Source organism: Gallus gallus, chromosome 2 (genome assembly GCF_016699485.2).
Source record: "Gallus gallus isolate bGalGal1 chromosome 2, bGalGal1.mat.broiler.GRCg7b, whole genome shotgun sequence".
NCBI lineage: Eukaryota > Metazoa > Chordata > Aves > Galliformes > Phasianidae > Gallus > Gallus gallus.
The window spans coordinates 144,282,908-144,297,805 of record NC_052533.1 but is presented as its reverse complement, the minus strand read 5'-3'; the positions used below and the strand labels follow the sequence as shown (position 1 = coordinate 144,297,805).

At 38.0% G+C, this 14,898-nt stretch overlaps 1 protein-coding gene across 5 annotated transcripts in view; it reads left to right on the top strand.

Moving 5' to 3' along the window:
• Positions 1 to 14,898, top strand: part of TRAPPC9 (trafficking protein particle complex 9) — a 474,624-nt gene that overhangs the window by 252,062 nt on the left and 207,664 nt on the right. Inside the window, exon 22 of one of the 5 annotated variants that reach the window (XM_040690621.2) lies at positions 3,430 to 5,916. The exons of the other annotated variants lie outside the window; for them this stretch is intronic. Coding sequence (XP_040546555.1) covers positions 3,430 to 3,458 — 29 coding nt within the window. The 3' untranslated portion in view covers positions 3,459 to 5,916. Of the gene's footprint in view, positions 1 to 3,429; positions 5,917 to 14,898 lie in introns of those variants that run through there. 5 annotated transcript variants of the gene reach the window in all.

Here is a 14,898-nt window from a genome sequence, read left to right as displayed (position 1 = left end):
AGAGAACTTTTTTCAGCTACATTTCTGTACTGATGCCTAAAATAAAATTGGTAACAATTTCACGGCTTAATAATAGAACATATGATATAGCATCCTACCAACTGAAGATTTTAGATATCATTTTGAGAGATAACAGACATGGATTTTAACAGCCTTGGGCCTTGTCAAAACAGGTGACTTAAAAAATCTTTATTTTCTGTCATAGACATAGCTCATTTGCTTCATAATTAACGATATTTGGGTCATTGACCTAAACTGCTGACTACTCAAGTTATATTCAGTCAATAGTTCTTATTCTGAACCAACATGCACTCAACCATTTAGCTGTTATCTGGAGTTGAGTTCACGTGAAGAGGGCTTGTGGCTCCCAAAAACATACATTCCTGCATACTTTTCTGCAGAAAACAATTTTGGAATCATCTGTGCCCATCTTGTCCAGAAACATTCTTCTTTTGTGGCTGTAAAGTGAAAATATAGCGTGAGTCTGATATCTATTTGATCTCCTTGCAAATCTGTGTAGGATTTCCCTACATAATGTATTCTGGGTGAGCAATTTACTGCTCCTAGGGTTGTCTGTAATTGTCACACGGTAGTGCAGGTTTCTATTTCTGCACGCTAAGTCAAAGTGACCAAGGGAAAAGGAGTTCAATTGGGTATTTGCAAGATTTAGTGGTCTTTGCTCCTTTATACAAACCATCTCTTGATATTTATTAGAAGAGGTTCGTATTTTTGCTCTCAGCTTTCACATTTTCGTGTAAGTTGCGTTTGTTGCTGTTCCTATTTCTAGATGCAATTTTATGTCTTTATAAATACAGTATTTCTTGTGCACTTGTGTTCATGGGCAAAAAAATGTACTGAGGCTGTGTGCAGGTTACTTTGGTCTACATGATTGGTGTGTGAGCAAAAGTACAAAATCTGGAACTGAAAAGAAAGGTTTGTGGACAAGATAACGGAATTCAGCATACAGAAACTTGCTAATTTGATCTTTGAAGGCACAAGTGATATTTTCACTCTGGATCCATTTGCTACATTTTCCACAAATAGATTTTATTCATATCACTCTAGGAGACACGTGGCTGCAATTTATGGAAACCTCATCGTGTTCATGGAAAAGCGCAGTGCCGCAGCTTTAACCAAAGCACACCGGTTCATAACTGTTGAAATGCTGTGAGCAATATGAAAGTATACTATTTTTTTCCTTTCTGGCAGATGATAACATTTTATTGCTTGAAGTTGATTCCTACAGAGTTCAAAGAGGAAATAATTGATCTCGCTAAGTTGGTGAAAGAATTTCATGCTGGCTAGCAAACAAGGTTTGCACAGTAACCTGACAGCCTCAGTGGCAAGGTGTGGTTTCCATGGACCGTGTGCTTCTGGTGTTTCTGCTCTGAATTGTGTGCAGTGTCAAATTGTCCTCTATTCTTGCTTTACTTACCAAGAACTCAAGAAACCCATGCTGGAGCCCAGCTCTGGATAGCTGCAAAGCCTAGAGCTTTCTGACGCTAGTGGTGGTATAAAAATGATCAATAGAGAAGAACCTTGCTGTGCAGTGATGCTATTTTTCCTGAAGATGAAAGCTGTTAGTCACAACAAATGATATTCTTTCCTTTTACCAACAAGTGCATGCATGCTGAGTAGAAATGCTACCACGGTGAAACTGGTGCTTTTATTGTCCCTGCAGTGTCCTTGGCAAAGTGCTTGATGGATTAGCAAGAGAGTGCTTCTATTATACAGATTAGGAGCCTCATTCTTCATAATAAGAACTGATTATAGTGCATTGTTATTTACCATTCCCTGCATTCAAAATTGAAGTTTTAATGTAACCATATTAAAGCAATATATTAAAAAGGAAAAAAAAAAAAAGAAGAAAATAAAGGAGGGATGGATTCACGGTCATTTAAACTTGTTGATTTTGAGCTCTCTGGATGGGACCGCAGTTATATGAGCTTGGAAAACCTGGGGGGATGCTGAGTTTTCTGTGTCTTCTTCAATGAAGCAGCAAATCTCTTAGCTCAGATCTTGTGCATTTAGGTGTAAATGCCCCTATGTGAAGTGAGTGTATAAGTTGAGGTGGAAAGGAGAATGGAGTCTAAGGCGGCTAAATTGGGTACAGCCTGCAACTGTTTCCCTCATTCTTACGACCCAACTCACTCTTCTGTTCCTTTCTAAGCTGAAAGTGGCATTTGTGCTTACTGCAAAGAAAGCATAATTGTGCTGCAGGTTGGCTTTTCTCTAAACAGAACAATCAAGAGTATCAGGAAGATGGTAGAAAGCCCTAAAGAAATATTGAAATGAATAAAATCTTCAAAGGAAGGAACATTTTTAATAATTACAAATCGTGAATATTTTGGTTACTCTGCAATAAGCAAATCCTTTAGGGATGAAAATGTGCTCTGACTACTTTGCGAATGCATAAAATTCACAGTGTGTTTGATTAGAAGTTCTGTATTGCTTACTTAAGCTTTAGAGTTGAGTTGTACAAGCATTTCATAAGGAGTGGTTTGTAAATCCTGTAAGGCACACTTACAATCTGTCAAACTCTGATGTAAGCACTGCTAAAAATTTAAAAAGAAAAAAAAAAATGTGTTCAGAGTTCAACAGGAAGTTTGAAATACAGTGGGAAAGGATTACTTTATCACTCAGACTTCAGGCAATTCCAAGACTTGATATTTTTACTTAGAATTCCCTTGTAAATTTGGCATCCCCATTATTCTTAAGCATGCTAGAGATATGGGACAAGGGATGAATGGGAAAGCAGTGCAGAAAATTGGGCAGAATTATGGAGCTTCAGTTCTCAACTAGCAAGCAAGAGGCTGTTAAAGAGATTTTTCCTTGTTTTCTTCTACTATTTTTAAAAGAACATATTTAGGATAGTTTTTTTTTCCTGAAAACCTTTAATGGACTCACCATAAAATGTTTTTTTTTTTTCCTAGTTGCAAATCCGTGGGTGAAAAACTAATATTATCCTCTCATTACAAACACAGTCAGTAAATTAGCTTATAAATTCTTCTGCTGAAAGCATGAATTGCATAATAACTGGAGTTTTTAATCAAAGCTTAAATAAAATGAGTTTATCTAAATAGCACAGGTGCTGCAAATGCTTTTTCTTAATGTTTTTCAATAAGCTTCTGTTTCTAGAATGATCACGTGTCACTTGCAGTACCATTCTTGCCTCCTTCCTAGTTGAGTTCTATTGAATTCCCCAGTGAGTTTCCAGCTCAGAGAGGGGCCATAATGACATTACTGCTGTGGTTTTTGTCGCTAAAATTTTCACACAGCCCTTGAGGAAAGTGAAACCGAACCCAAATTGTTGACATTCATCAGCACACAGTGAACAATCAGGATCGTTCTTCACATCAGAAAGAATTTTAATGTTTCATTACAATTCACAATTAAGCATCCACTCTTTCCTGTTTTCTCTCTCCCCAGCCTGTTTACTTGGACATCTGTTATACTGACATTTATGCTGACCTGTGTTCTTTGCAATTATTTTCCAAGTCTTTAATTCCATTTTCCGGAGTAACCCGAGGTGAGAGTTTTTGTGGTTGCCTTCAGTGACAAAGGCTGTTAGAAACCCTTTTGTATGGCCTTCATCTCACAATTCAGTTCAGAGAGCTTCAAGGAGAAGAAATACTGGACGGAAAAAAAAAAGAAGTCTCATGAAAAACGATCTATAATGTTTCAGTACAAGGGAAAGAAAAATCAATCGGATGTTTTCGTACTGAACAGAAAAAAGGGAAAGTCGTGTGCAAAACAATCTATAATGTTTCAGTGCAAGAAAAGGAAAAATGGATTGAATGTGTTTGTGTGTTGTGATACCTGGAACCAACTTCTGCTTTAAGGGGATAGCTGCTCTTGTAAATCACAAGAAGAGTGAAGGATGATTTATACAGTCGTAAGATCCCTGACAAAGTTGCAAATAAAATAAAAATTGATCTGTTTGCATTTCAGATTAAATTAAAAAGAGTGGAAGAGATGGACTTGAACCAAATCAAAATTGTGCAAGTTTTCAAAAATCTTTGCAGTTTATTTTGATCACTGGGCTTACTAAATCTATACTTTGAATATAATACAGTCATCATAGTTGATGAAATAATGTATGAGAGAATTGAAGCCATGAGTTTTTCAGTTCCCAAATGATGGTGTGCTCATGGCCTACAAACTACTCCAAAGTGGCATGGAATAAAAAGAAAAGAAATTCTTCTATTTCACTGTTCAAAATCATGCCTCTCCCGCCATGCTGCTGAGTGCAGCACTTAGGGCAGCAGCTCCTGGTTTTCACTTTGGTGAATGTGAATCAGAGCAAATTACATTTGGAAACCCCAAACCTTAACTTAATGTAATTTAATGCATGGTTCTCCCCTTGAGCCAGAGCGTGACGAACAACAGAGCCGTGTAGACTTGCAAATTCAGGAACGTTATGATGCATATTTGTAAGGTACTTCTTTCACCCCAAGAGGACCTCTTCAATTGCTTATTTCAAGCGAAACTTACAGACCTGCATTAGCTGATAATCTTTGCCCAGCGATTTGATCACAAGTATAGCTAGGCAAACAAATATACAAGATCTTCTAGACTTACAAAGAGATTTTTAAACTATGCCCATCAACTCAAATAAAACCCTCCCATGAGAACAACTGCCAATTTCAAATTATAGGGTTTATATTTTATTTTAAAGTAAGCAGAGTGAAGCTTTAACTCTCAACTTTATTTTCAGTTTTACAGTGATGCACAGAAACTTAAGAAGAAATTTTGAGCAGTTAAGACATAAATACTTTCTTGATTGTAATCTTGCAAATGGTTATTCAAGTGAAGAAAGGTTGAGGGAACTGGGCTTGTTTAGCTTGGAGAGGAGAAGGCTTCAGGGAGACCTCAGTGAGCTTGCGGCCTTCCAGTACTCAAAGGGAGCGTATAAACAGAAGGTGGTACATCTTATGAGGCTGGATAGTGATAGGACAAGGGGGAATGGTCTTAAACTGAGACGGGGGGGGGGTGAGATTGGATATTAGGAGGAATTTTTTCACACAGGGTGGTGACACACTGGAACAGGTTGCCCAAGGAGGTTGTGGATGCCCCATCCCTGGAGGCATTCAAGGCCAGGCTGGATGTGGCTCTGGGCAGCCTGGTCTAGTGATTGGTGACCCTGCACATAGCAGGGGGGTTGAAACTCGATGATCATTGTGGTCCTTTTCAACCCAGACCATTCTATGACTCTATGATATGATTGTATGATAGAGTGTATAGTGTAAAGCTTGCAGAATACCTTGCATAGCACTTCTCATCTGGTCAGAAAATTAGTGATCACTTTGGGATGTGGGATCAGCCCGCAGAGGGTAGGTAGGAAAATCTGACAAGTCAGGGCATGTACAGAACAAACACTGGTCTCATTTTAGCTCAAAAATGACAGGTGTTCTTCATTTTAGTAACTGTGGTATTTTCCTGCCAATAAGATGGAAAATTTGTTTTCATGTATTGATACTTTTCCCCTTATGGGCACATTTCAGCTGTGCGTTACAGTTTCATGAGGTAAAAATGTTAGTAATAGAAGAATGTGGGAGATCATTAGGAATGTGTGCACATTTTGAAATGTTCTAAGTGGTAATATGTATTGTAATCATTAATTTTCTTTGTGTTAATTGTAAGAATCCATTGGAAAGTGACTTTTTTCCAGTTTTGCAATGCATCTGTATACAGTGGCTGACCTAAGTATTTTTGAAAATACAGATCACACTGATGATCAAGCATTTAATCCAAGGGAGAGTGTTTTCTTAATGCTTTTCTGCTGGTAATAGCTGTCAGTATTTTAACAACTGTGCTCTTTAAGAGAAATATGCACGGTTTTGTTCTTAGGAAATGTCTAATAAAAATTGGACAGTACCTGTTTTACAGAAGCAAAATATGTGGAGTTGCATGTGAGAACAGAAACTAAAAGTATCCCTTAGGGTATCTATGGAAAAGGGGAGTTTGAATAGATCATCAACCATTACAATAAAATATTTAAAATAAAAATGTGTACTTTTTTCTTAATGTATTAACATTTTTTTTATAAGGCAAAGCTTCTCTAAAGACGTGCTTTGAAGGAAGGCTTACTGCAGTTTATAGTTAGGACAGTGTTTTGGTTACTCCGGGTTTCTAACCCATTTTCTTTTGACAACTTTTGGTAATATATTCCAATTTAGTATCATTGAGCCTTGTTTTAACAGAGGAGGTGAACTGCAGTTTTCCCTGCTCTCTATGTACTTTAAATTTAACTTTCAACTAATTCTGGTTGAGTGAGTGGGCACTGCAGTTTGTTACTGCAGGTTGTGTGGGTTCAGGAAAGCAAGAAATGTGAACTAAATGCAGCAAAGGAGTTGTCAAGGAATACAATTTTTAAAAAATTACTAAAAGCAAAGTGTAAAGTGATATGTATACTTAGTCAAAGTTTCCTGCTTTTTTAGTTGCACCCCTCCTCCTCCAGTGTTTTGTTCCTTTCTACAATTACTGTTCTGCGTTAGAATGAAGGCCAGAAGAAGCCATTTCCCCTCTACTTTCCCAGGATAGACATACTCCTGGGTACCCTGCTCTGGGTCTCTCTTCTTGAGCAGGGTTTGGACCAGAATGACACAGGGGTCACTGCCAGCCTCAGCCATTCTTATCCCATGAATAAGTTGCTAAATTCTTGTGTTCTTTTCATACCTCTATAAAATTCCACTTTGTCAAATATCTTTGCTTGTGCCCTCCTCCTGGTTATTCAGGCTTTTTCCATCAACTTTGCATTGCTCTGTTGACTTCTGATTGCCTATTAAGTAGTAAAACTGGCTTTTGTCTCTAGTTTGGGAGAAATGCAGTGAAGGTCTCTTCAACAAAGGTGAATGCTCTTTGATAGGGAGTTTAAATGATGCAGCAATTATCATGGTAAGAATTATTTAATAATTATATAGCATCAGTCCAGTATCACAGTTTTCAGTTGCGCAGTTTTTTGATGGTCAACTTAGATGAAACAGGATTATGCAGTCCTTCTGGGGTTCTGCTGATATGTATAATGGAAAGTTCCAATGTTGTGTGTCAGAAACTTCCCAAGAAATCAGGAGCACAGCAACAAAGTCTTATTTGCCAGCTTCTGTGCTGCAAGACTAGGGTTTGATTAGTAAAAAATGCTTCTACCTTTATAGTTCTTGCGGGACAGCTGACCTTTATGTAGTCTCTCACTGCCTGTCCCATTTATATATCACTATTTGACAGTGAAGTTCTTTCTGATGTGTGCGTAAACGGAAAAGAAGTGGAGACAGATCCAGAAAGGGACCCGTGATAAAGCTGGAACTAAAGCCAAAAGAATTCTCACACTTAAACTGATTCTTCTGTCTTAAAGAAGTTTGTTTGAGCACCTTGTCCTGGTGCTTGCTGAGCCATACTATGATTTGTGTCATCCTCAGTGTTATTGTAGGCTGGATGCAATTGGTAACTCTGCAGCGACACTACCACAAAATGTATTACTACAAGCAGTTTCATAAAATCATAGAATATCCCAAGTTGGATAAGGATCATTGAGTCCAACTCTTGGCTCCAGAGAAGACCACCCAAAAAACAGACACCCAAAAAATAAACCCATAGTTTATTATACCAGTTTATTTTACTCTGCTGTACCGTATTTTTCCCTGACATACTAGACCTTATTTTCTACATACTGTTGCTCTGTGTGTCAGTAGCAAAAATAAGAAAATAAATGCCTACATTGTTGCCTGCTTTTCCTCGTATAGAACTTCAATATAAGCACCTGCCTATCTTGGGAAATTCAGGACAACAAAACCATATTGGTTACTTAAATAATTCACTGGCAATAGGGTACTATTTTGTCTCTTTAACATTCTTTTTTTTCCCCCCCAAATTTCAAGTTAAACCAGCAACTTCCCAGATCTTGCTACAGAATAAAATAGTTGGGAAACCTCCTTCAGATCCTGGAGGGAAGACCTCTGCTTTCTCCCAAGGTTGCCTGCCTTGTAGCCAAGCGTGGTGCTCTGGTACCAAAACCCCTTCAAGTGCCACATGTTCACGATGCTCGTGGGGGTATAATGGGTGTAGATTTTAACATAAACCAACTCAAACGATTTATGATTCTATGGTAAGTGAAGGAAATGTCATTACAGGGGAATTTTTTGTTCACTCGCTTCTTAAGATATTTCTAAATGAATAAAGTACACAGCAATAAAATGAACTATTTTGCAAACTGCTGTCTATATTCAAATTGCACACCGTAGTTCTCAGAAACTGCAAACTTTAGATTTCATAATGTAGTCGGCAGTTTCAAAAATAGGAGGGCTGCAAGCAAAGATGACAGTTCCACTGGGAATTAACCAGTAAGTGATTGAGGAGAGATTATTTCAGTCTTTCTTGAAGTGATGCTGCTCTGAAGCTCTAATATTAACGTATTTCTTCAACACTATTGGTTTAGGGCCATCTGTAGTAGGGATTTGTCTGGACAACAGTGTGGAGGAGGGAGATGACCTCTCTCTGAACAAGCAGACGTTCAGTTAGAAGAATTCTCTTGTGCAGAGGGGATCAGGGGGCACTCCAGTGACACTGGGTCTGCTGGGAATGGAGGAGAAGCTCGGGCTGCTCTTGTAGCTCAGATGGGAATTGGCAGATCCATTAGCTTTCAGAGAAATGTGATAAAAAGGGAGAAATTGGGAAGGAAGAGCTATTGGAGAAGGCAGCAAGACTTGTTTCACCCTCTGTTTCCATTCTTCTTTGTCATCTGGTTGTTCTGATCAAGGTCTATTTAAACTGATTTCTACTTCCTGCTGTATGAAAATGCAGTGCTGGTGTTAATTGCGCCAGAAATTCTGTTGGGCTCAGGGTTGTGTCCTGTCTTGCTTCACAGATGCATTTGCAGTTGTGTTCATCCTTACTTTCCCTGCCAGCTCTTAGAGAAAATTACGCTTTCATGACTACAACATATTCTTGCAAGTTTTCAATTTTCTGTAGTAATATTTAATCCATGACAAGGAATTTAAACGGAAGAGGCTTTTAGATAAAGAAACAGATTCTTCTTTCTTCTGTGTCCTCATGGGTCAGTGTTCAGTCTGTTCCTATGTACAAAGAAAGCCTTAGTGAAGAATTCAAGTGATATCTTTTATCTCAGTTTAATTATCATGGCACGTTTTTTCTACAGGAGCATCCATCCATTGTTCTTGAATTACATTTTACCCTCAAACGTGTCTTTGGTAGTTGCTAAATTTGTCATTTTTGTCAAAATATTTGGTACATAATGCTGAATTTTGTAGGGATTCATTATGTCTTGCTACTTAAACTACCATGCAGTGCAACATGTAGAGAACTGCAGAGATGGTTTTATTTTGATGCCATCCCATTCTGATTTATTAGTGGTGATTCTGTAACCACAAAAATGTGCTAAAATATTGGAAACCATTCTAAAACAGACAGTATTTCAATGTATGTGTATCTGAGCAGCTGTTCAATAGTACTGACAAATAGCATGGTTATTTCAGCAAATTTTCTCTTCAAAATTGACACAAGGGCATGGATGTGTGCTTTGAAATCCATCTGTGCCAGGGGTGTGTTTAATGGGTTACAGTGAGTGTTTCCCATCAGAGTGACTCTCAGCTGTGAGATGGAGTTGTGATCATTCCCATACGTTTGCGTTTTACTTGTGGTCTTTATTCACAATTATTGGCCATTCTTGGGCAGGCAATGTAAAGAAAACAGGGATTTTTCTTAAAAACAACAATATATTTAATTTTAAAAACCTGACTACCAGAGTATGAAACACCTCAATATTCTTTGGCAATGTCTGCAAAAGTAGTTTGATGATATTTTTTTTTAATTTAGAAACTTCCCAAATGTTTGTTAGGTCAGTACTATAACACACTGGCTAGCTTCTTTATTCTTAGGTTTATATACTAGATTTTTTACATCAGTGACAGGTCTTCTGCTCTTAATTATATCCTGACACCATTGTTTTCGTACAGATTTACCCTCATTGCTATGTGAGCCTTGCATCAGACAGTAGGATACTTAGAGAATTGGGATTTTTATGGTCCATGCTAAGCTGTGCAACTGCAGGACTGCAAATAATGAGGAAAAGTAAAAGAAAAAGACAATGAAAGAAAAACGTCTACTTTTTCACGTGTTTTATTGGACTGAAGCCATAGTTATGTGATCTTTGGAATAGGAATTCCAAAAATTGCTATTAATGTTTGGGATCTCCGAGTAAAACTTCCCTTCAGGATGGTGAACATAAGCTGAGACACCTGTTCACCTGAATTCCAGGAAATCGTCAGGATTAAAGGAAATTTGAGTTTTTGGAACTAGATTTGAAAGGGCCTGGGTTGTTAACAGTATGTATATGGTAATGAAAGAAGCTGCCTGGGGAGGTTGTGGATTCTCCTCCTCTGGAGATACTCGAAACGAGTGTGGACACTTTCCTGTGCAACCTACTGTAGGGACCCTGTGTTAGCAGGATGATGGTGATGATCAAGGGTGATGGACAAGATGATCTTCAGAGTGTCTTTCCAACCCCCTACAATTCTGTGATTCTGTGATATTTTATTTTAGAAAGGGCAAACTTTACCTGGAGTGTCAGTAGCAGTAAAAACAAAGGTCCTACAAAGTCAAGGAGTGAGCTTGGTTCATTCTGTTTGATGTATGCATTATGCTGGTTTTAAGAGGCATCAAGCAAAAGTTTGCTAAAGCAAATACCAAAGTATACCTGTTCATAAAATATAAATAGATTGTAAATATGTTTTTGTACTCATCCCCATGAATGTTCCATTACATTATAAAAGTTCATCCATTTTTTATTATTTATACCTTAAATCTGACAGTATATTTGTTACTTGGCAATATATAATCATGTAAGAAGAAAAAGAAGAAAAAAACTTTTATTCCAAAGTTCAGTTGTTGATGGCAAATAGAAATGGATGTTGTATGCATTAATAATGGAACTGGTTTTTGTTCACCTGTTTTAGACCATGCTTTTCACTACCAATATGTGTCCCCAGGATTTTGGTAGCAAAACAGAATGAGTAGTTTAGTAGCTGATGTAAGCTGAGAGATCTGGAGGCACAGTGTAGGTGGTTCTAGTGTTCATTAATTCAGACTTTCATAAGCTACATGTCAACTTCTGCAGCTCAAGGCTTTTTGACTATCCAGGAATACTTTTGACTATCTTATTGATGGACAGCTGTGACTATGAGTGTCCCTGGCTTTGAGGTAAATAAATAACCATTTCAGTTGTACCAACTGACCTGATAGAAACCCACTGCTACTGTAAAAATAGCAATTGCAGGAAGAAAAAAAATCACATCAGCTTATCAGAATGGAATGTCAAAGGGAAAAAGAGATTCTGCATCTGCTTTCACATTTAAAAATGAGTTTTCAGAAGACCTGGAACAATAGAGTATAATTTCAACTCATTTTCCTTAATATGAATTTGTATCAGTATTTGTAGTTTGGGGGAATGTTAAGTGACAGTCTGTAACAGTCTAACACTGCTGGTGAATGCTTCCTGTGGTTATAAATTCTTCTGGGAAACAGAAATTCTGCAAATTTTTCAGATCATTTGGTAGTCTGAACTCTCGGAAGTCATTAGATAGGCTGGGTCAGCTTATGCAGGCAAAGGAAAGGCTAAATATAACCATCTAGAATGTGTATTGTGTGATGTCTAATAGCTTGTATAATACCCTCATAGTCTCAGTTGAAGTAATCCCTCAGCAATTCGTGGGATGCTGAAGCAGTGACTTGAAGCTGTCATTGGCAGGAGCACTTCATCTAGCATTTTTACGTGGAAAGTTATCATTAGCATCATAAATTCCCCTTGGAAAAAAAAAAAAGTAGAAAAATGCAAAATGTTTTACTGAGAATTTCATAAGTTGGAGAAAGAGTTTGGAACTTAGAAATGTGAAATATAACAGGATACTGTAGATGGATGCTTTCAGTTTAGTGTACATGAAAATATTACTATTAACCTACTATTGGATGTTGAAGGAAGAGATCTCCAGCCTGCAAATGGTATTTGATACAGAAAGGTCAGCATCAATCACAGTGGAGGGGAAATGATCAATAGAAAGTTCTGTAAGTTTTCTTTCCGGATTCAAACAGAGTAGTGGCAAATGTGATTTCACTCTGAGGCTCTGCTTTCAGAAGAATGTGCCTGCATCTTGTAGGCTGCCAGTATAATGAGCAGTTGCAGCATTTTCTGTAAGGCTGCTTTAAAATGTCCTGCTCACATTCACTTAGTAAAATAGCTTAGGAAAGGGAAGTTATTTTGAGCTGTTTATCATAGTTCATAGCAATACAGGTCTAAATGAAGGGTTTTTATCATGATGAAGTGACAAATGAAATGCAAATTAAATCTTTTCAAAAATTAAAGTAGAAAAGAGATAATTACAGTAAAATACATTGATAATAAATACTTTAAAGAAAAGAACCCCCAAATGAGTCTACAAGATGTGCCATTGATAAGTAACAGAAGGTGTCTAGTTAGCGCTAATTTCTGCACAGGAGGAGACGGCTGGCAGAAAGCCAGCAGAGGAAAAGTTTTAAGTCTAGGTTTTCTGTTGGTTATAAAGAGGGAGCTTCCACAGAGATGTACACAACTGGTTACTGTGATGTCAGAGAATTACAGAATAGTTGGGTTTGGAAGGGGCCACTTGGGATCATCTAGTCCAACTCCCTGCTTTATGCAGGGTCACATTGTCCAGAATCACATCCAGGTTTGATAATCTTCAGAAATGGGACTCCACAACCTCTCTGGGCATCTGTTTTTGTTTTTGTTTTTTTTTCCAAATTACATAAGGAAGCTTTTTTTTTTTTTTTTTTTCCTTTTTCCCAAATATTCCTTTTCTGTTTCAATTGAGTCCCAAGTGGAAGAGTAAAACTGAATGCAAAACTTACTGGCACCCATAAGCAGGGCTTTCAGACAGTATTTCAGATCTGAACCAGCTCTGATATCTCCCACTTCGGTCTCACACACATTAGGAAACAAAGCCAAAACCCCCAGCAGCTTTTATTCGCAGTTGTGTGAAGTTACATTTGTTTTACCCTAGAGTATGAGGCCCAACTGCTCTGCACAAATAATACTGAGATGTATTCTCTGGCCCACATCTTACCATCACATGGGAGCAAAATGCTGATTTGCATGATTTAGGGAAGAATTGCAGATGTTTAGCTGCAGTAAGCCTGCTGGTCCACACAGGAAGAGATCCAGCACTCTTGGGCACTCTGATGAGCAAACCTCTTATAATACTGTGAGCCAAGCTAAAAGTTATATTTGTTATATTTAAAGTATGGTCCTGTTTTGTGTTTTTGTTGTTGTTGTTTTTAAATTTAAAACTGCTTAACTTGCCAATAATACAGTATATATTTTATTGAACTTTTGTAGATGTGCATAAACAAAATTTGCTGGCCAGTTTTCCCCTCTCAGGTTCATCACTCACTATTACTCACATACATTGACTGTTCCAGTATTGATCTGAGAGATCCTTTCTCCTTGCTTGGGCACCAAGGCAAGGGGAGAAGAATAGGAAAGACAAGGGGATGTGTTTTCCTTGCCTTTTTCCTCTTGTTATTTCTGTCGGCATAAAGAGTGTTGGGTTAACAGCCAGATGACTTTTTTTCTTCTTGCCTTTAGCTTAGTGGGAGAATAGGTGCAGTCTCTCTGCTGTTTACTATTCATTTTTAAATAATCCTTTCATAGAATCACGGAATGGCTTAGGTTGGAGGGGAACTTAAAGCGCATCTAGTTGCAATACCACCTCCTATAGGCAGAGCTGCTGCTACTCATCTAATCAGGGTCTCTAGGGTCCCATCAGCCTGGCCTTGAATGCTTCCAGGGATGGGGCATCCACAACCTCCCTGGGCAACCTGCTCTACCACCTCGCCACTCTCTGAGTAAAACATTTCTTCCTAACATCTAATCTAAATCTCCTCTCTTTTACTTCAAAGCCATTCTTCCTTCTCTTGTCACTATCAGACTGTGTAAAAAGTTGGACCCCTCTTGCTTATAAGTTTCCTTCAGTACTGGAAAGCCATACTGAGGTCTTCCTGGAACCTTCTCTTGGCCATTCAGCCAATTCCTTATCCAGTGTGTGGTCCATCCATCAAGTCCATTTTTCTCCAGTCATAGAAGGCCACCTGATTAGTAAGGCATGATGTGCCTTTGTGACACTGCGCTGGCTGTTTTGAATCACTTACTCAGCTGAAGCAAGAAGGCCTCATCAACAAGGTTCCCATTAACAGGTGGCCTAGAGTAGATTCCAACCATCAGACGTCCTTTATTGATCTGCTCCCTAATTTTAGCCCACAAGCTCTCAACTTATTCATGGCTATTTCTCAGAAGCAGAGAACATTTCACTTTCAGAACGTTACACTTTAAGACCTGTACTCATTTTGTGAAATTTGGTTGGATGAATAACAGGTATTAAACAAACTAGAAAGGGACAAATGAATATGGAAAATGTGTTGAATCAGCCTTCTTTTATTAATAAGCCTGGTACATGTGAGAAAGTCTGAGCCTGATACATAGTGATTTTTGCCTTTTTTCTCTACAAGCATTGTCATGAAACTCAAAGTTAGGTGGACTGCCTCCATGTTTTCCCTCAGCCAATCAATTAACAGAAACATTTTTTTTTTAATAAATGTCACGCTGCTTATAAAATTAACTTGGTGTCAGTTGTTTTTCCTCTGGAACTAATTTTTATAGTGCAGGGAGAAGAAGTGTATAATTTTTTGGATCTGAACAAGATTTGTTATGGTAGGATAATAACCGTATGCTTTTAAACAGATGGGATATCATTTATTTTCTTTGGACCTGCTTTCTTTCATCATAAACACTTTAGGTGAAATACAACTGCTTATGAGTAAAGTTTTTCTGGTCACTCACCCCAGTGAGATTTAACA